Raw genomic sequence first — 20,966 nt, 5'->3', positions numbered from 1 at the left:
ACATTCTTATTTTTTGATTACTTTGACCTACCCAAGCAGGGCGCTCAGCTGGGCAGGGCAGCTGTGTCCGTAAGTGGGATTACGTGCAACGCCAAGCAATGGTCACAGTACCGGGACTACAGCCCCCTCGGCTTCTTGCAATCATCTATTTTTTCAGGTAATAAGGGCTGCTACAAACCCCTTAAAATTTAGATGGAGGCAGGTTAGACGCACACATCACAAGCAGCTAATATGGATCTGTTAAGACAGTGGTAAACACAAGAAGTAGCTCTAATACATTTCATTTATATAAAAATAAATACAGGTATTGTTTTAAATAATACTTTGATTTTTTTCAAGGCTTTTTGAAGTTTGTTTTTCCTGGTCTGCTACACAGATCTCTTTTTCCCTACACAAAGACAAAAGAAAAGGCTGCAAAACAGTTTTTGAAGACAAGACTATTTAAATCCTTGGAATCAAGAAGCCACAACTTAACATTTGCCAACTTTTTTTTTTTTTTGTAATAATACACAAAATGTCTATTCAAACTTTGCTGGACAGTTGTTTTTCCCTACGTTGTCTTTGATTATTTTTTTCTTTCCACACTGTCATTATGCTCTGAGAATAAATATGACAGACATGAATACTAACAAGGGACACAGAAGATGGTCTAAAACACGTCAGCCACTGTATCAGCTTATCGATACCTGTCATAATGTACATTTCAAAAACAGCACTGCAAGACAAGCTGGAAGACAACCTACGATTTGACTATAGATTTTTCTTTACCTTCGCTTTTCATAAACCAACAAGCAACACAGACATAGTATTTAAAAAATGTGTATCTTCATTTCTGATAGTTTCAACATAGCTCCTGCACATTGCCTGCCAAAAAGTCAAAAAATAAAATATATACTTGTAACTCTCTTAGTTTCACCCAAGCTAATCTTATCAGACAAATAAGCAGAGTCATTGCCACAGTTCCAGTATCTCCTGCCTTGTCAAATTCCAACAGAAAAGTGCACAATCTTTTAAAGAAACAAACAAACAAAAAGCGTTCTGAGAGATGCCAATGGCTAAAAATTGATTTATTTCTCAAAGGAAAAATCACTTGTTTGAGCGGGACCCTAGTGATGCAAAGAGCAGATCTGACACGGTGATATTTGGTGTTTCTTTATCTCCCTTTTAGACGATGATGAGCATGAATGGATCATTCGGACCTGCCGGAAAGCTTGGGATGAAACAATTGAACATAAACCAAAACCATGAAAACAGTTTTTGCTAGACAATAATATTCCAAAGCAGGTAATCTGACTCACAATAAATCTAATTTGTCCTTCTGGATTTGTCTCACCCTTTCCCTCTACAGGAATGTAATCTTTTTGTCATCTTTGTCAGCACAAACAAAAATGGGAATAATCATTTAATCAGTCATGCTGAGAAACAGCCATGGAAAAAAAGCAGACTGTACTCACAATAGTATTCCTGAGAGGTGTGTAGTGTACTATATATACACGTTATTAAGCCTGAAAACAATTTGTTAAAAAGAGTGCCTCAGATTCGGTCTTGAAGTCATTCAAATCCATCTTAATCAACATTATTTTCCCAGATTTTAGTTAGCTGTCCTGGTGAATTCCTTTCCTCTCTTTTTGCTCAGTACTTTGATATTGATTGATCATTGTAATAATGTACACCAGAGGTATTCTTTAATGACTGGTTTGCTAACTAGGAAATTATATCCATTTACTACGAACGTTTGTTGAACTCTCCTGAAGCCAGAGTTTAACAAAATAATAAAAGAGGAAAACTGGGTGGGTTGCTGCTTGATTAGTAAGCCAGAAAGTATTTAAAAATAAAATAAAATGGAATTACATCATTTTCTGGATGTAAGTGCCAGCACTTCTACTTGCATTAACTTTATTTATTACACAAATAAGACATTTACAAAGCACAACATTAAAAGTATGTAACAAAACAGACATTGGTTTTACAAAAAAGTGCTTACAATTTAGTTTTACTTTTTTAAAATAAATATTAGTCTTGACTGTCCACTCATTCAGAGAATTTTTTTTTAACCATTGTAGCCAAGACATGCAGAATTGCAACATGCTACAACAAAATGATTGGCGGATGAAATAAAACTGATGTGTCTATAGTTGACATCCTACAGATATATCACTGATAGTAGTGCAGGATTGGTTCCCACTCCCCCGTCCCAACTAGTAAGTTGTGTAAGCACCTTTAGCTCGGGCATTGGGGTTAACCAGCATGAGCCAAAAAAAAAAATAACTGCTAATAAAACTGTAAACCATTCCACTTTCAGACCCTTGCCATATTTAGTTACCTTATTAAACTTGAGTGAAAAGCCTTTCACTGGCTATCTTCCTCGGATTTTGTCTGCAAAAGGGTTTGTAAATAGCAACCGGAAAAGTTTAGTACGTGGAGTCTGCACTGCTGCACCAGAACCCATTTGGCAATTACTGAATAAACTAAGAAAATGAGAATGATTTTAATTTTTTTTTTTTTAATCTACAGACAGGAGATGAATGCAAATGACCTGAGATAAGGTTTGGTTCAGTGGCAACAGTCAGTGTGAAATATGTTGTGAAACAATGTATTGAATAAATTAGAGGATTTCTTACATTCTTGGTACAGTTGAGTATTTTCCATACACATAATTAGCTCTAAAACTGCACAAGCTGAATTGCTTCCAGTTTTTGCAAACAATTTGGGCTTAATATAAACAGAGCCTGATTTCTGAATTAGCAAAGCTGCTCCTGGCTACTTCTGGGAGAAGGTGCCCCGGAGCAGAGTCTGCGCGGGGCCGTTCACCCGCGGGCAGCCGTGAGTTGCTCCCCTGGACAAGCACCTGCGTTCCCTCGGCCTCTGCTTTGCGCTCCGGTCCTGTCAGTGGCATCAGTTACAAAACCTTTGCTATACAGTACATTTCACAACTGGGTTTGGTTGTCTGGGGTTTTTTGTTCAGTAACTAAGTTGGTATCTAGCAGATACAGATTTTATAGTTTCGTTTTCATTGCACTGCCGAGACAGAAGAGAAACGCATCAAACTATTTTCTCCCTCAACAAAACGGTTGTGGAAATCTCGAGTACTGCGGGATGTCAGGTCATGTTACAGCCTGAAGTCTCTCCTTCAGTCTTAAATGGAACAGCCACCCATTTGTTTATAGCACTAATTCCACAACTAAATGATCATTAGGATGCGTGAGTACAAATGGAGAAGAAAGTCGGGCCCCAGCGACCCCGCCGACCACCACCAGCGTCTCAAGGCTATCGCATGTGGACACAATCCACTTCAACCTCCCGGTTACAAACGCTCCACCAACAGTCAACAAAAGGAACGCCCGTCCTGCGCTCATTGCCACAGACCAGGAGAAAAGTGACTGCAACCGGTGCAACTTGTGGCCGGTCCCCTCCCTGAGGGGACATTTCTGCAGCCCTGGTTCCAGTCAGGTCAGGTGTGCGGGAGTGCCTCGTCACTGCCTACGCACTGGAAGCGGTCATTCGCACGTCAGGAGGTGACAATACTACTTGGAGGACTTAATGTCCTCTCTCCTTTCAAATGTTATTTTGAATTGGGGACAGAGCTGCTAGCTGTAATTAGACAGAATACTGGCCTAACTGTCCAAGGTATTACCATCGCTCTCTCTCTCTCTGTTTTGTTTTTTTTTTCAATATATACACGCACACAGAGGTATATATGTGTGTGTATATATATATTTGTCCCAACAAATATCAACGCATGCTTGTAGGCAGTTACTTCTCAAACCAAGAGATCTTGGTGGCCACCTCAGCAGACATCCACATCTCCGTATACCACTCCCCGTGCAGTCAGAGCAGCGAGCGTGCCTCACGGTTAGCTGGGGCCGCGTGTCCGGCCGTCAGTGTCACACAGAGCTCGGGAGCACGGGCAGGAGAAGGCTTGCCACGTGTGCAATACGGACTGGCCAAACCAGTGGGATGGCTGCCCACCCTGCCGATGTTGGAGATTGATCCAGGATCTCCCAGAGAGGAAAACACACGTATCTACAGTTCGCATTAAAAACAAGTTACGTAACGGATGGATTCCTGTCTTCTGTTCCTCAGGCACAGTTCAGTCATATTACACACTAACTGTGGCTCATAGTAGGCTTTCACATTCTTGGAAACGTGGCCTCAGACACTTAGCAGCAAGACAGACACGTGCGCTTGCGTGGAGAAAGGTTTCGTTACAGACCTGCTCTTGGCTTGTTGCAAGCTGAGAAGGGCTGGCAAAGGTTACTTGTTTACTTTTTGTTATTACCATCAATGAAAGATCATTTTGGAGCTTTTTTTCCTGATTTGAGGCCAGGCTGCTGAGCACTTCCTTTGTTGTTGCAATGAGCCCTGCGGTGCCTGCCCCGCCGGCAGCAGTCGTCCCGGGCTGCGCCTTCGTCTGAGGACTTGGCAGGAGCAACAGCCGTACTCCAGCAAGGGAGAGCAACAGGAGAGCAGAGGGAATCAGAGCGATGCTGCCAGATAAAGGAATACGCCATCACCTTGCTGTCCACTCTGCTGGTGACTGTTCCTGCTGGCCTTACTGGGGTTTTCACCGTTTTAACAGGTCTCCAGTTTCTACCCCACTGTTTCCACTAACTGAACTTGGGTCCACACTAGGGCAGAACATTTCTACACATTTATGGTCAGCTTCCATTGAGGATTTCCCAGTCCCAGAGTATGAAGTGTCTGCGAGTTTTGTGTAGATACATTCTGAAATCACCCATCTGTGATCCAATATGACTCCAAGGAAATAAAGTAGCTTGTTAATAAAGAACAAGAGTAAAATAAAAAAGCAAAGATGATTTGGCAGATGGCTGTGAGAGGAGAGAGATATTCAGTGCTCTAAGAACAAGTCAGCAATCTAAAGCTTCGGAGTGCTAAACCTGGCTCTGCCACCAACCCCCACGGTTCCTCTCAGTTTAGGACATCTCGGTTTCCCCTCCTATAAAATGAGGGGAAAAGTACTAAGATTTACTTACCTTAGGGTGATCAAAGGGCATGTGATTCTAAAGCACTTTGAGGAGGAAGAAAAACTGCCTATTTCCAGCTGGCATCATGTTTTCCACTTAGTGGAGCCTCAGCTACCCGCAAGTTTGGCTCAGGAAGGTCTGTGTACATATTGAGTTGCTGAGCCAAAAAAAGCCCATTTCAGATTTCACAAGTGGAAATAAGGAGGGATGTCCGGGAACCAACAGTGCTTCACTGGTGCAAAAAGAGAATCAGGCCAAACCACGTAAATTCCTCCTTCCTTTATGTTCAGAGGTGATCATCGACCCCCCTGAGATTCAGCATGTTCTGGTTTGTTCGTATTCCCATGGGTTTGGGAGCAAGATTTGCAAGCACAGTAGAGTCACTAGTTTTGACTGTGTCTGGCATTGCCTTGGAGAGACTCACGGTCATTCTACAAGTCCACAAGAAACAAGTGAAAAATGTAACTCTGCACTCAACACACACATACACAGAGTGTCGCTGGAGAAATAATAGTGGATGTTAGGTGCTGGTCAATGGAAACAACTGAGAGTGCTGGATTTGAGTTTCTCCTGCATGACTGATAACAGTTGCCTTGGGCTGGACGCTGTGTTTCAGCGGCTGAGGGGCAGTGGTGCTGGTAGCGCCATGGGCAGATGAGGAAGAGTTTGCGCGGTCAGTACTGAAAGAGGATGACCTAGTGGGAAAAACGGGAACGGAGCGTTAGCTGCTTTCAGAGACAGACAGCCCTCGCGATGAAAATGTGTTTTCAGGGACCAACAGAACAGACACGTGCCCCGCTGTGGCAGCCGCTTCCCCATGAAAACCCCTCTCTGGAACCACTGTCTGTCTGGGAGCCGCCAGCCCTGCCACGGAACGGAACGGAGCCGGCCGGGGAAGGCACGCACCACAGCCAAGGAGCCCAGACGGAGGTAACGGCACTATGGCAGCACACTGCCTAAGGAGAGAGGCACCTCCAGGCACACCTTTAGCCATGAAACTACCGTGCTGGGCAACACACTGACACCAGCAGTTCATTTATCTGCTCGGTGATACAGCAGCTACCAAGAAAGATGAAGACCACTGCTGACGGTACTCTCTCCATCTCACTTGCTAATCAGCACAGGCTTCCCCCAAACCGCTGTACCGTGCTGCTCTGCAAATGCAGCATCTGTCCTTGCCATCAGTCGGGGGAAGCAGCCACTGAGCTGGGCACAACTCGGTTCTCCCACAGCCGCTGCGCTGGGTACCCCGACAGGAGTGGGGAGTGTGCCCCACGTGCAGAGGAAAACGGAGACTTAGCAGTTACATCTGTTTTCCCAGGATCTCAGCTATCACTGCTTTTAAAAAATTTTGGATGTTGCAAAAGGGGCTGCTTCAGGTTTCAGGAATTCAACATGCAAGTGATTGTTTGGAAAAGGAGCTGGTTGGGGGGCAGCTCCGTGTCCTGAGAACCCAGTTCTGCAACAGCTGCGAGCACGTAATCGCATTTAAATCATAGGAACTACTTGCTGCAGTGAAGTTTCTCTGAATGACAGCACCAGGCCTGTATAATATTTTTATATTTTTTTAATGTATTTTTATATATTTTCTGAAAACTCTCCAGCTTGCTGTGCAGATATCACAAAATGATAGCGTTTAGGCTGAAAAAGTAACTTGGCTGTACCCCTGCTTGTGCTTATTGAAACAGAGCTCAATAATCTGCAGTTGCTGCACTGCATAGAGAGATTTGAAATAAGATGTTGAGAACTTCTAACAGTAAAGACAAAAGCTAAAACCAATAAGAGTTGCCAAAAGCTCAGCGTTTCCTCAAAACAAAGCCACTTAAATTGAGATCCTAAATAAAATCTAGGAGCCTAAGCCTATTTCAGAAGTCTTGCCCCCAAATATGCTGTGTTAGAACAGACAGCTACTTTAAATGCTGAACAGCAAAATATCAATATGCAATATTGTTTCCTGGCCAGACATTGTGAAATAACATTCCTACTTCAGATATTGTAACAGCCAGTTGTTATTTTTTTAAGCAATACTGGAATCCCCTAGAAACGAATATTTCTTATTTACTCATGGAAAACTGGAAAGTCAGCACATGCTAAAGGTCCCCCCTGCTCCGTTGCTAACAGCCAGTTGCTGTTTGCACCGACGACGTGCACAGACAGCGAGGAACGGAGCAGGACGACGGAGCTCATTGCACATGGGAAGGGGAGAAACCAGAGAGAGGAGTTCAGGCAGGAGGATGTCAAAAGCCTTCAGTGAGCGCAGGCAGAGCATCCCAGCACATCACGACAACGAGGGGCATTTAGTGAAGAACAAAGTGATGCCATTTTGACCAACGGTTGGTATGTCGATCGAGGACCACCCGAATTAAGAAAAGACACATGAGCGGGCGGCAGCTGCCAGAGATCATGGAGAAGCAGTGATGCTGACAGGAGACAGCAGTGGCAATGGTGTTACACAAAAATCTTTGCTACAGTTGAGGATTGGCCCCAAAGCCTGAAACAGGGACTACAATTACCTTCTCACCCCTATTAGATAGTGGTCCTTCCATGTCTGCTTTGAGGTGCACTGGTGGAGCAGTGTAGGGAAGTCTACAGTGCACTTGTCCACACTGTACCTGACCTGTGGATGAGAAGAGGCTTCAGCCTCTGTTACTACAAACAACACACGCCCTGCAACCGGCACAGTCGGGCTTGCACCGGGGAGCAGCTCGGGACACGCGTGGAAAAAGAGGTGCCCGGTGGGTCAGGCAGAGGTGCAGCAGGAGCCACGTTTTACTACAGCGGCGTGGGCAAGCCAGGGGAGAAGCCTCATGAGTCACGGAGCCAAAACCTCCGTCCAGGCATGACCAAAGCTGCCAGCCATTCACAAATGATTTCACCGGCACTTAGCAACTGTTAGAGAAAGCAATGCTGATCGTGTGAGCAGGAAGGAGACCACTTGACCACCGAGCTCAACAGAGCACATTCACACCTCTTCTCCATGACAAAGAAACAAGGAGGCCCAAGGACCAGTCGGGTAAAACCGGGCAGTGACTTTCCTGGGGATGAGGTACCGAAGGAAAGAGGCCGCAGCAGCCCCTTCCCTCCTCCTTCTCTCATCTGGGGCTTCCCCGTAAAGGGCCCTTCAAAAAATCCCAAAGTTCATCAGACCACGAGGAGGAGGAGGAGCAGCGTGCGCACCAGCCATGCACCCGCAGTACAAGGGCATTTTTGACAGCGCCCTGTGCCGTGGTGCTACCACCTGCTCCCGGGGAGCACCCCACTGCCCCGCCGTCCCCGAGCGCCGCGCTGCTGGAGCCCCGCGAACCAGCACTTACTTTCTATGTATCCGTGCAGCGTCACCATCCTGGCCCGCTCCGGGCTGCTGAAGGGCGAGTAGTGAATGTCATCAGAGAGCGAAGAAGGGATGCGGGGTGGGGGGGCTCCCGAGGGCGGCACCGTGTGCTGGGGGGTGTGTTTTTTATGGCGGGCTCTGCAGTTTTGAAACCAAACCTGAAACAAAAGCAGCAAACCCTGTGTCAATGGAGAGACAATTGAAGCGTGGTTCTTCACCAAGACCCTATGATGGGTGTCTCTTTCAAATATTTAAAAAAAGCAATCAAATTTAGACATTTGCACATTGAAATACCTCACCAGTGTTCCACCAGCTTCCATAGCTTTGTTTTACACTCACTAGAGCAAGAGCTTTGTCTCAAGACAGCACAGACATTAGGGTGCCCAAAGTGCATCTCTGCTATTAATTTGTCTTGGTTAAAACTAACACTATTCTTTATTAGGGTAATTAAAACCTTGAAGTTTGTCGCAGGAGTCACTGAGTGAAACACCCTGACTAGGTGACGCAGAAATTCACATTAATGATTGCACTATTCCCTTCCACACTAAAATCATTTTAACGGCAAGCTGCTTCCTGAGCTCGAAGGGCTGTGAAAGCCCTTGGGAACCACACTGGGCAGAAACACCCCCCGTACCCGAACTTTGGCTGGGTTCATCCATCCCTGCAGGCAGAAACCCTCATCCCTGCATGCCTTCCACAGCAAATGATGGGAGCACCCTTCGAGATCTTATTTGGATTTTAACCTTCAACCCCAGCTAGCCCGGCCTAAAAGCGCAGCTGAGATTGGCTGGGAAATGCGTGAGCATCGGCTAGGCAAGAGACAAGGGGAAACAGCTGAGTAAAACCTTAGACTAGGAGAAGATGTGACTTTAGGGACAATGAAAACAATACTGGTTTAATCACTTGTGGTTTATTGTATTTTAAAACCACATCAGCAGGACATTAAAGCTGAGAAAGGAGGGTACTGTGGGATACAGCCCTACTCCATCCGAGCAGCGGATATGAGCCCTCTGACCATATCTCACTGCTTCTAATTAAAGGAATAGTTAGGGCATTACACCCTAGAATTAAAACATGCATGGAAGGGGGTTCTGTGCTAATGTGGTGATTTCTTTCTTACGCCTTAATTTTTCAAAGATAGCTGGGAATAAAAATCTTCTCCAAGGCTGAGAGAAGATCAGCTCTCTGAGGCCACGCATGCTGGACCACAGAGAAGGAAACAGTCGTAAGCATTTGACAAATTGTTTCCTGTTCAAAGCGCCTTTAAAAATTATCCACATAAAAAATAGCCCAGTCTGCAGACTGCTTGATCTTTAGCTAAACGGAGAATCTCAATAACTGAGGCTTGAGCCATATTTTCACACATGAAATTTAAATGTGTCGTTGGCAAAACAATCCTGGATGAAAGCTCCAAATTTATTTTAATCGCTCATGTTTTTATTGTATGCAGAAAGTATGTCAGCAGAACATTAAAGTGAAGAGTATAAATGTCACCGGGGAGCAGAGCCGGGCTGTCTACGGGGATGGCGAGCTGGGAGCTGCAGAGGGGACGTTTCTCTCAGTCCCTGCGGCACCGCTCTCCCTCCCCTCCTGAACAGCACAACCCCGGGGACTTTCCTGCCACTGCTTCCCCTGAGGCTGCAAAATCCTTTTTTTTTTTTTTTTTTTTAAACTTCTCAATCCCAACGCTTCCCAAAGCAGCTGGCTTTGCCTGCTCCAGCGGGGACGGCTGTCGGGGAAGCGCCCGCATTGCCCGTGCCTGCTGTCAGGGCAGAGCAGAGCTCCGGGGCAGCACGCCAGCCACAGCTTTCCCACCCAGCAGTTTATTGGGACTGGCTGAGGCTGTATGGTTGGGGGTTTTTTTCATCACATCATAAGAGGGAAAAACAAATAGAAACAAAGAAAGGACGGTCCCGGCAGTGCTACGGGACCCGGTGAAGCCAACACAGCAGTGAGGCAGCACGAAGCTGCTGGATGTGGCAAGTCCCGGGGTTGATGTGCGGGACCGAGGGGCTACAGGGACACGAGCCCTGTCTAGCACCAGCCTTTTGGTGCACCTCCTCTGCCCTTCCTCGGCCCTGCTCGGCCGATGGTGCCCGCACCCTGCCCAGCCCTGCCTGCCCCCTGCCCACCCCTGGCTGCCCCTCACCTGAATGACTCTCCGACTCAGCCCCGTCATGTCCGCCAGCTTCTGAAGCGTTTGTGCGTCGGGGTTGTTGTCCTGAGCAAACTGTGCCTGCATGACCTGGGGGGAGAGGAAAGAGGGGGTCAGGATGAGGCTGGGCAGCCACGGCCCCTCTGGCCCCCCAGGCCCAGCCCCGCTACCTGCAGCTGCTCGGCGGTGAAGGAGGTGCGGGCCCTCTTGGCCGGCTTCGGCTGGCTGTCCTGCTCCGAGGGCACAGCCCCCTCCAGCGTGATCCCGTTACCTACAAGAGAGAAACCCCGTGCGCTGCGGGTCAGAAACTCCCCTGCCCGCCTGCCTGCAGCCCCCGCGAGCAACAGCCACTCAACGGGGGAAAACACGCCTGACATCACAGCGTGGGCACCCGCAGCATCCCTTGCTGCGAGCAGTAGCAGAAAGAGTGGAGCCAGCTCTGGGGCTCGGGAGCTGCCCTGGGGTGCTGAGCCCCTCCAGGAGACACCACCAGCCCCAAGGAGTTTACTGTTGAATTAAGAAAAATGCAGCAAGTTGGTGGAAGATGCAGGGAATGAGGGATGGGGAAATGGCAGCATGAAGATGGATTTTGAGGTGATGTCCTGCTGGCCCTGACTCGCGGTCACCACTTGGCCACGTCCTCCAGCAAGCGGCTCAGAAGGGGACCCTGCCTCCGCCGGGCTCACCAACATCCATCAATCCTGCCCCACGCTGCTCCCCGTGACCCCGTCTTCCCCTGCAGGCGCTGCCTCCATCAGTCGTTTCATTTGCTCAGCATTTCAACGGGCTCTTTGCTCCTTTCCCTGGCCCCAAATCATCCCGGCACCCCAACCTCCTCCCAGCTCCTGGAGCAGCAACAGGAGCAACACCGTGCCCATGGCCTCGGGGTGCCCACGCTCTGAGCAGCAACCCCACTCAGGGTGACGCGCTAAGGGGGGGTCTGTCCACCCACTTGCCAAGCACAGCGTCAGGGCGAGCTCAGTCGTGCTTGCACAGCTACGGAGCCTGCGGAGAGAGCGCCCAGAGCTGGGATCCCTTCTTCCTTGCCGGGGTCCCCGCTGCAGCCCATGTTGTACCCAGCCCCGCTGCTCTCGGCGGTGCGGGTGAAGCACCGACGAGTGATGGATGAGGGAGGATGCCTGAGCAGGGCTGGCGCTCGCCCCGCTCCCAGGATGCGCCTGCACAACCCGTCGCTCGCTCTGCAAGCTGGACTGGGCTGTGATTGTCTTGGCTTGAGTTGAAGGACTTTCTCATATAGTTTGACTTGTTCTTTTAGGATGATGAATGGGACTCTGACTTCAGCAACATCTGTTTATTTTTCTTGTATGTAAAACCTCATGTGCAGAAGAAATTGCTGGGTAATTACTGGAGGGGGGAGCATGGCCCTCCAACTCCACAGCAACTGCAGCTCTCCAAAGCGATCCCATCCCTTTCTCAAAACCAGGGGACACTTGGACACAGGTACCCACGCGGGACACGCCATGTGCCCCAGCACTGCCCCGACACTGGGGCTCAGCCCACACCAGCAGGACCCTACGAGCAGTGGCAATCCCACCGCCCCAACCCTCAACTGGGATAACAGCTCCAGACCCTCCTGTCCTCGCACCAGCCTGCTCCTCCTGGCCACATGGCTTCTCCCGCTCTGTCCCTACTCCCCACCATCCCTGCTCCCTGCTGCCTTGCTCACACCTTCGCTGCAGCCGACCATATGGACCAAGGCATCGCAAGCCGTGTCCCGAGCCGGGACCCTCCCAGCCCAAGCGGGCACTCTGTTCTCATCTTCTTACTCAAACACTGTAAACAGAAACACTGACTATTTTCACGTCAGGTTGTTAATAGTTTCCACATGCTGCATGGGCCAGGACACGGCATTTGCCTCCCGGTGCCCACCAAGCGCTAGCAAGGGGCACAGAGGGATGGAACCCTGCTCCCAGCTGGGCGCGATGTCCCAACGCAGCCCCAGCCCTGGGAGGGTCCTGGGCATGGGGACCCATGGGAAGGCAGCCCCAGGCACGTCCCTCAGTGACCCTGCGGCTGCACAGCGTCCCTGGGCAGCCTCCCCTCACCCGGTGCAGCACCCACATGATAAAAGCAAACAGCCCCGCAGCCATTGCTGCCTGCAGGCACGAGACGGACCCGGCCTCTGCCCCAGCCAGGCTCCCTCCTGCCCTGGGCACGGCGAGCTCCCACAGCACTGAGCCCAGGAGGCTGCCTGCTCCCCCGAGCTGCGATCGCTGCCATATCAACATATCTCGGGTGCTTCCAATGCAGGACAGCCCCAGCACTGCTTGGCCTCCCTGTGCACTATGTCAGACTAACCCCACCGATTCGTTCCTCCAAGCATCTCTCTGGCCGCTGCCACACAGGAGGATGGGGCTGGGCCGTGCCCAAGGGGAGGGGGTGCTGCGCTGCCTGACCTCGGTGCCACCAGCCCAACCCCACTGGGAGGGGGACTCAACTGGGAAAGCAGAGGCTGGCCAGCTGCTCATGGCGTGCCGTGGTGGGGTCGGCACCGCGCGGCGCAGTCCAGCTGGGAGCAGCACGTCCCCGGGCAGACAGGGCGGGTGGAAAATGATGGGAAGGTTTTGACGGATCGCCAGCTTTCCCACCTTCTAGATTTATGACTCACAGCCTCAAAATCCCAGTAGCTTCTTCACTCCCTGCACGCGGCGTGCCAAGCTGCGTGGGACCGGGGGCTTGTCCCCGGCATCACCCACGGCACACGGGTCTCCCATGAGCTGTGGGCACTGCCGGCACATCGGCCATCCCCAGGAGGCCTCTGCCAGCCCAGATCCTCACACTCAACTCCCCTCCGGGCCACCCATTGCTCCTTTTTGGTGATGATAGGACTGGCCCTGGCACCCCATGACAGGGGTCAGCGTGGGAGACAGGGACGGCCTGGGGTGAGGCCACAACCGCGGCGTTGGGGCTGCGTACCGTTTTCCGCCGCTCGCTTGAGGTTCTCTATCATGGTGTCGTAGTGAATCCGGCACAGCACCTTCTCCTCCACCAAGCCGAACTCCTCACCGGTGGAGAGCTGCCGCTTGCAGGAGAAGCAGGCAAAGCAGGCGAGGTGGTAGGCGTTGCCCCGCGCTCGCCGCACCCAGTCGCTGGCGTAGATCTGCCTGCCGCAGCGGGCGCACTTTGTACCAAACCGGCTGTGGGAGGAGAAGAGGCAAGGTGAGGGCAGGCAGGGTGAGGGCAGGCAGCACGATGCTGGGGCACGGGCACGGCTGCCAGCCCCATCGCTCGCCCCGTCCCGCCCAAATCCCACAACACTGATGCAGGGAACGGGCTGCAGCGAAACCATCCCACCGGTCCATTCCCCCGCGGCAGGGCGGTGCGGGCAGTGGCGCAGGCAGCAGCGCGGGCAGGAGCGGGACGTGATACACCGCGGCCCCGAGGCGCCAGACACGACCGAGGGGCTGAGGTGACGTAGCACCATGAATCAGCTTCCAAGCCCATGGGCTTTTTATTTTGATAACAGCCAGTGTGAGACTCAGATGGAAACTGTGTCAGAGCTGGTTCTCTCCCGTTGCCATAAATCAAACCATGTGTTTTCTCCTCACACGTACAGCCGCATGCATCTGCTTTTTCCTCTTATGAGGAGTCTCCTCACTGCAAGAGGATGATGATGATCGTGCTTGAGTGAGTGAGTTACGCTGGAAAGCAGCGCAGCACAACGAAGAGGCAACAAGACGGCCAGGACCCCCGCACTTCTGAAAAACCCATTTCTGCCAGGATGCCGCCAGCCAAGGCTGGGCGATTCACAGGGAGGCGCAGACACAGACCCGCAGCCCTGTGCCCCTGGGCCAGCACCCGCCAGGAGGTGCTGCCTGCAGTGCGGGCAGGGTCAGGCACGGCCTTGGTTTGGCTTCTGCATTTTAATATTACTGCTGCTTGAAAAAATAAATGCAGTGAGCAGCAGCAAGAGCAGCAGGGGAGAAGCGAGCATCTCCTGTGTCACCGCAGAGCTGGCGCTGCCTCCGACACAGCCCTGATCACAGCCACCACGCTTCCCCGCGCACCCCCAGCGCAGCCACTGCCGCCGCTGCCTCGGGCTCCCCGGGGGCTCCCCCCCATCCCCTCACCGCAGCCGGGTCCCACGTGCCCCCAACCTCACACTGGCTGGGGAGCGGAGCCGCTGCCACCCCTACCCAAGCGGCTCCAGCATCTCTCAGCGGAGGCACAAAACACCGAGGCGACCACACCAGGCGGCAGGAGACACCCCGTACCGTGAGTCCCTCGGTTTCGGTTGGCCAGAGCAGCCCCGGCCACTGCAGGCGGGCAGTGGAAGAGCCAGGTCAGCCCACCGCAGCCAACACACGCTGCCCGTGCCCGACCCCATGCTACAGAGCCGCCGCCTGCCGCAGGCTCAGCGAGATGCGGGAAGACCATCCTGTGCTGGAATTACTAAGTGCAAAACTATTTGGGAGGAAAAGAAAGGTTTAAATTTTTCAGCTTGACCATAGCTGACCAAAAAAAAAAAAAAAAGGCTGCTTTAGAGAGGACATTTCTGTGCTGAAATTATACAGAGACTTAGCTAAGAGACTTCACTAATTTACTTCAGATGGGAACATTGTAAACTGACTTTGTGCCAGCTAGTTTATATAAACGCACAAACAAAAGAACTGTATTAATTTTTTATTTAGAAGTAAAGATCATTCCTGTAAATTGAATTACTTTGAACAATGTGCTATGTAAACAGTTGTACTTGCTGAACGGTATCAAACGAGGGGCTGGCTTACCCGAGCTAATAGCACGTGGTAATCGCTGCTCCCCGCTCGAATCACAGCCTGCTACGGGGAGGGGGGAACGCAGCACGGGGACAGGCACGTCCCAGCGCCTCTGGGACCAAGGGGAAACCGAGGCACGGGGCACCATGCAGAAAGGTGACCCGTCCCGTCCCTGTCACACACCAGCTGTGTGGGACCCAGGTGGCCCCAGACCCACAGCACGGTGTCCCCCCAGCCAAGGTCCCTAGGGAGCAGGGCAGGGGCTGCTGAGGGCACAGGGGGTCCCAGGGCCGCAGCAGCCAGCACAGGCAGGGGCTGATGCCGCTGTCCCCCGCAGAGCCACGGCACAAGCAGCACGCAGCAAGAGGCTGAGGCTCGGCAGCCAGACGCAGGCACAGGGGCTGCAGAGGCTGCGGCACCGACAACCACCAGTGCTGCGCCCACAGCTCTCGGGCAGCACCTGCCTCTGGCACTAATTGCAGCGATCAGGTTTTACAGAAAGCAAGCTGAGCTGGGGCTGGGCACGGGCACCCGCTGTCACCCAACAGGGACCATCACCACAGGGACCACTACCATCAGCGACGCAGGAATGGAGAGAGAAATGCCGGTGAGCAGGGTGCCCTGACCCATCACCACTGGAAATAACAGCTCAAAAATAAAATAGGCTTTAGTTCACCGAGCTTGCAGGGCGGCGATAGCCCAAAAAGCCCTGCCCAACTGGGGCTGCGAAACACAAGGCGAGGGGCTCCCTGTGGCTCCTGCCACCCGCCTGGTGGGGATGGGGATGGGGCCGCACTGCAGCAGGAGATGCAGAGCCAGAGGCTTTCCCCAAGCCCAGCACTGCAGCACAGCCCGGGGCATCACCAACATCTGCCAGAGCCATTGGCTCAGGCCCCGCACGTGTGGTTTGTGGTCAGGTGAGTGGATGCTGCCGGCTCTCCACGACCGTTAGCGCCAGGAGATGGAAAGCGCCAGCGACGTTACCAGGAAAGACTCATCCCAGAGAGACTCATTCTGCCTCCCCCAGGAGCAGCTGCAACATCTGGGGCACGGGAAATGCAGAGGCGGGAAGACGCCCTGGTGTGTCCTGGTTCTCACACACCGCTTGTACCGGGGTGTACAGCTCCCTGAGCCCTGCTGTCCATCCCTGCCTGCGGGGACAGGGCAAGGGACACCCGGTGCCCAGGGCCACCCACAGCTCCAAATGTCCCCATTTCCTCCTGGGGCCTCTCTGTAGGAAGCCTGTAACACAGCCACTGGAGTCAGCTGCGGCTTCCAGACATCACCCCAAATTGTACAGCAGACCAGCAGTGGGCTGAGCCACAGCAGTGCTCAAGCAGGACCATCATCCCAGCAGGACCATCATCCCAGCAGGGCCGACGGAGGCCACCTGGGCCGCAGCTGGGCTGCAGGCATTGGCCCACCCGCGGCACGGCTCTTTTGTTGTCCTGGCCCTCAGGGAGACACGTCGGGTCCGGCAACCCCACGCTCATGTGCCCAAGGGCTGCCCAGCAAAGCAGGGAGCCACGGGGGTCACAGCGGGACGCTGAGGGAATCACACCAGGATCACACCGGGCCTCCCTACGACCGCAGCCATGGGAGCTTGGCCGTGAGCTGCCCTCGCATCACCCGGGAACACAATGTTCTGCTCAATAAGCTCCAATTTTAATTTGGTTCTCCTCGAAGTGCTGGAGCCCTGGATGCCAAATGCAATTATTTGACAAGACACAGGAAACAGCAGCGTTTGCTTAAAAATGCACATGAGGCTGCGGAGCTGCGGCAGCGCCAGCACTTACACAGCCCCTCACGTGAACGAGGAAGGGAAGGTCGGACAGACCAGGCCAAAATGCATTCATCTTTGGGCAGCGGGGCAGTGCCCATGGATGGTCCCACGCCTGACGGACCCCGAGCCCTGGCTGCCCGTGAACAGCCCCGGCTCCTGGGGAATTAGCGCCCGTGCAATAAAAGCCGCCGTGCGCTCCATGCAGAGAGCATCCCGCCGCCCCTTCCCATCTGCCCTGGCTCCAAAGACCCGCATGTGTTAGGATGGGTTTTCTGCTTTGCTTTTAAGAAAAAACCCACACTTCAGCAGCAGCAAATAACAAATACACACAAAAAACCATCTCCAGAGTCAGCTTTGTCCTTTGCCAAGTATCGGGTCCCGGCTGTCCCGGGCTCGCTAGGCTGCGGGCCGGGATGCTCCCAGGAGCCAGGGCTGGGTGAGCGGCCCCCGAGCCGGGTTTGCCGGGGCGCGTCTGCCCCGACCCGCCCGGCCCTGGCGAGCGGCTCCCGGCCGCAAACCGACACCGACGGCAGCGGCAGCGCGGCTCATCCCGGCGGGCTCCGCCGCGGCTGCCCTCGGAGGCGGCGGGAGCGACCCCCGCCCGCTGCCCCCGCAGCGGGACCGGCCCGGGGCTCGGCCGAGGGTCGCAGCGAGCCCCGCGGACCAGGGGGCTGGGGGGAACGGGGCCGTCCCATGCCCGCCCGGCCCCGAACGCTGCCGCCGCACGGCTTTTCACTCAAAAAAACCCCCAACTCAGATTTTTCAGTAAAAAGGCAAGTGCGAAGTGCGGTCTGGGAGCCCCCCCGCCCCCCAAACCAGCCGCCCAGGAATCGGGGGCGTCCTGCGGCGCCTTCAGCGATTTTCGTTTTAGTTTCCCTTCGGCATCCCCGGACCCCGACGGGCAGAGACCCCGCGCAGCGCCCGCTCCTCCGCCGGGCGGGACGGTGCTGCTCGGGATTTCTAGCTAAATAGGTTTATTTTTAACAGATGTTATTCGCTGTTATTTGCTCGAAGGCAATTTAGAGATCCACTCGCTACTTTAAAACTGCCTTTGGAAAGATCCACTCTTAAAAACAGAAAACATTAACGGCATCGGAACGGTTATTAATTAATGAAAAACGCTGAAAGCGCCCCGAAGCAGCACAACAGCACCTCGGACTTGCCAGAACCTTTCTGTTGAGAGTGAAGGAAGCTTTGGTGAAATCACCAAAAAATAGCAGTTTAAAGAAATAACAACAGCAATAACCGGGCAGGACGCAGAGCGCCGCGGCCCCGCGGGGACGGATCCGGCTCCGAGCAGCGCCCGCACCCACCTCCGGGAGCCCGAGCAGCCGCGCACCCCGCGGCGGCACCGAGCCCGGCGGGGACGGGGGCTGAGCCGCGGTTTAGCGAGTATTTGGAGACCCTCACAATAAAAAACACTAGAGAAATCTCCAAGGTTTTTCCTCCCGAAAAAAAAAACCTTCCTTCCTTCCTTTCCTTTCCGTGGAGGCACCCCCGGACCCGCTCCGCCGCGGCGGGGAGGATGCTGCCGAACGCTCCGCGCCCCTCGCCGGGGTCATTCTCGTTGCCTGCCCGCGATTCCCCTTTCCCCCGGGGCAAACAGTATTCCCTCATCCTGATGAGATGGAAAGTCAGAGCGGGGAGCTCTGATGTTTAGTTAAACCCCAGTAAGGAGCTCAGGATCCTCCATCCCCTCGTGCCACTCTTTTTGAGGAAAACTCGTGGTTTCACGTTTATAACCAAAAGACCGTCGAAGCCAGAAACAGCCTGCCTGCAGGACGCGCTCCCCCGGGGGACGCAGGTCCGGACGGAACACAACGGCACCCGGCGAGCCCCGGCCCGGCCGCAGGACCTTGCGCCGCCGGGAATTTGTTTCGGTTCTTTAACACGCTCCCGCCACGGACGCTTCGGTGTTTGAGATGCTACATCGCAGACAGAGGTTTCTAAAAACCGTTCGGCACCGCAGACCGTTGGGTACACATTTACCCTCCTGGCAGAAGCCGGGGAGATGCCGTTCAACCAGCATTTCCCCGGAGAGCGGACAATTCTCCTGCCGCGCAATCCCCGCGAAGCCGGCGCCGAGAGGCTCCCGCCGCCGTGCCGAGGGGCGCCGGGGCTCGGGGCGGCCCGCACAGCCCCGGCCGGAAGGCACGGGCACCCCGGCAGCGAGGCGAGGGGTCAGGAACCCCTCTGGGAGGTGGTGCAGCTGCACCCCAAATCTCCTTCCGCCCCGTGCCCCGAGGGGACGCCTCTCCGCCGGGCTGCTCCGGGGAGCCCGGTAGCTTTTTCAAACCTTCTCCCCGCCAGCGCCGGAGCGAACCCGGCCTCTCGGCAACCCGAGTGAGGACGCTGAACCCCCCTGGAGCTGGGGCTTCAGCGCGGAGCTGCGCCCCAGCCCGTATCCCCTACCTGAAGTAGTCCATCTTGCAGAAGATCTCCTTGTTCTTGATGTAGCAGCTGTGCTGCTGCCGCAGCGAGGTGCGGCACACGGAGCACTCCAGGCAGCGGACGTGCCAGATGAGGTTGTTCACCTGCGGCAGAGAAGGGGCTGAGACCCGGGGCCGCCCGCCGCCCCCCGCCGCCCGCCACCCCCCGCTGCCGCTCACCTTGAGCAGGTACCGGTCGAGGATCTCCAGCCCGCAGCTGGAGCAGACGTTCTTGCCGGCCGACGGCGTGGAGGAGGAGGAGGATGGCGGGGAGCAGACGGACGGTGTGGAGGGCGTGCTGGGCGCCGAGCGGGCGTCCTCCTTCTCCAGGGCGCCGGGCAGCGGCTCCCCGTCGGGCTGCGACTGCGGGCAGAGCCGCCGTTAGCCGGGGCCCCGCCATCCCCGGTGGTCCCGGCCCGGAGCGTCCCGACGCGTCCCCGCAGACCCCCCAGCATCCCCGACCCGGCGGGTCCCCGCCGCCCCCGGCCCCGCTTACCATGGCGCGGGAGTGAGGGTCGAGGCAGCGGGCGCTCCCCTTGGGCAGCGGCTCCGGCGGCATCACCTTGCGGGAGAGAGCGGGAGAGGGAGGCTGCGGCTCCATGCGCCGGGCGAGCGCGGGGCACCCTATATAAACCGCCTCAAAACAATAAATAAGAACTTTCTAGTGGCCATTTAAATCCTTTGCAACAAAAGCTGCGTCTCTTTAATGAAGCAATTTGAATGTGGATTGAATTCTCTCCCTGCCTGCACTTAACCCGGGCCTCTTGAAGTAATCGCTCGGTTCCCATGCGAGCCAAAGCGCTGAAAAAACCCCACAAACTACCTGCAATTAGAAATTGCCGTAAATGCCCGAGATAAGAGGTACCCAGAGTGTCAATTCCGGCTGTCAATCAGGGAATCCATCAGGCCACCCAAAGAATTGCAAATTTGATTTTTTTAATGGTAGTAATTAAAAATCGAAATTCTTCCCCCTCTCCCTCCGCCGAGCACAAAACGCCCCAGAAAACGCCGGGATGGAAAATCCTCCCCTCGGGCGCGGGAGGCACCGAGCGGCCCCGGCCCAGCCCTAGCCCCGGCCCCAGCCCGCGTCCGCCCCGGGGTGCCCGGCCCCGCTCCCGGCCCCGACGGCAGCAGCGGCGGCAGCGCTCACCTTGCCCGCCTCGGCACCGGCCGGAGCGCGGCGGCCCGGGCCCCGGGGCTGCCCGCCCTCATGGCTCCGGTGCATGGGGCGGCCGCGCCCCGCTCCGCCCGCCGCCGCCGCGCTCCGTGCCCGCGGGCGGCGCGTCCCGCGGCCGCGGCAGGAAGGGCGGGGAGCCGCGCCGGCCCCGCTCCCCCGCCGGGGGCGGCCGCGGGCCGGGCAGGAAGCGGCGCCCCCCCGCCGCGCCCCGGGGGCCGCCCGCCCCGCCGGGCCCCGCTACCTGCGGCACCGGCAGCGGCACCGCCCGCGGGCGCGGCGGGGGGGGAGGGGGACGGGGGACGGGACACCGGTTCGGTCCTCCCCCGCCGCACGGGCGCTGCCCGCCCCGACGGGGCGTACGGGCCGGGCA

At 54.7% G+C, this 20,966-nt stretch overlaps 2 protein-coding genes across 9 annotated transcripts in view; one reads left to right on the top strand and one right to left on the bottom strand.

Moving 5' to 3' along the window:
- MORN5 (MORN repeat containing 5) overlaps positions 1–2,611 on the top strand; it is a 15,079-nt gene extending 12,468 nt beyond the window's left edge. Inside the window, exons 5-6 of the mRNA XM_054848851.1 lie at positions 1,169–1,284; positions 2,515–2,611. Coding sequence (XP_054704826.1) covers positions 1,169–1,248 — 80 coding nt within the window. The 3' untranslated portion in view covers positions 1,249–1,284; positions 2,515–2,611. The remainder of the gene's footprint in view (positions 1–1,168; positions 1,285–2,514) is intronic.
- The window catches only part of LHX6 (LIM homeobox 6), a 23,637-nt gene extending 2,671 nt beyond the window's left edge, over positions 1–20,966 (bottom strand). Inside the window, exons 1-11 of one of the 8 annotated variants that reach the window (XR_008580018.1) lie at positions 20,570–20,966; positions 19,916–20,056; positions 19,600–19,782; positions 19,403–19,524; positions 13,409–13,629; positions 10,642–10,742; positions 10,466–10,561; positions 8,300–8,474; positions 7,499–7,602; positions 4,995–5,680; positions 55–237 (exon numbers count right to left, since the gene is read on the bottom strand). Coding sequence is in view for 4 of the 8 variants with exons in the window: in XM_054848847.1 (XP_054704822.1) it covers positions 5,660–5,680; positions 7,499–7,602; positions 8,300–8,474; positions 10,466–10,561; positions 10,642–10,742; positions 13,409–13,629; positions 19,403–19,524; positions 19,600–19,782; positions 19,916–20,056; positions 20,570–20,644 (1,239 nt within the window). In the remaining 4 variants the exon portion in view is untranslated. Of the gene's footprint in view, positions 1–54; positions 238–1,855; positions 5,681–7,498; positions 7,603–8,299; positions 8,475–10,465; positions 10,562–10,641; positions 10,743–13,408; positions 13,630–19,402; positions 19,525–19,599; positions 19,783–19,915; positions 20,057–20,569 lie in introns of those variants that run through there. The other 7 variants (XR_008580016.1, XR_008580017.1, XR_008580019.1 and 4 more) reach the window with 7 other exon arrangements.

This window comes from Grus americana, chromosome 20, assembly GCF_028858705.1.
Source record: "Grus americana isolate bGruAme1 chromosome 20, bGruAme1.mat, whole genome shotgun sequence".
NCBI classification, from domain to species: Eukaryota; Metazoa; Chordata; class Aves; order Gruiformes; family Gruidae; genus Grus; species Grus americana.
Note: the sequence above shows the minus strand (reverse complement) of the source record. Positions and strands in the feature narration are given on the sequence as shown.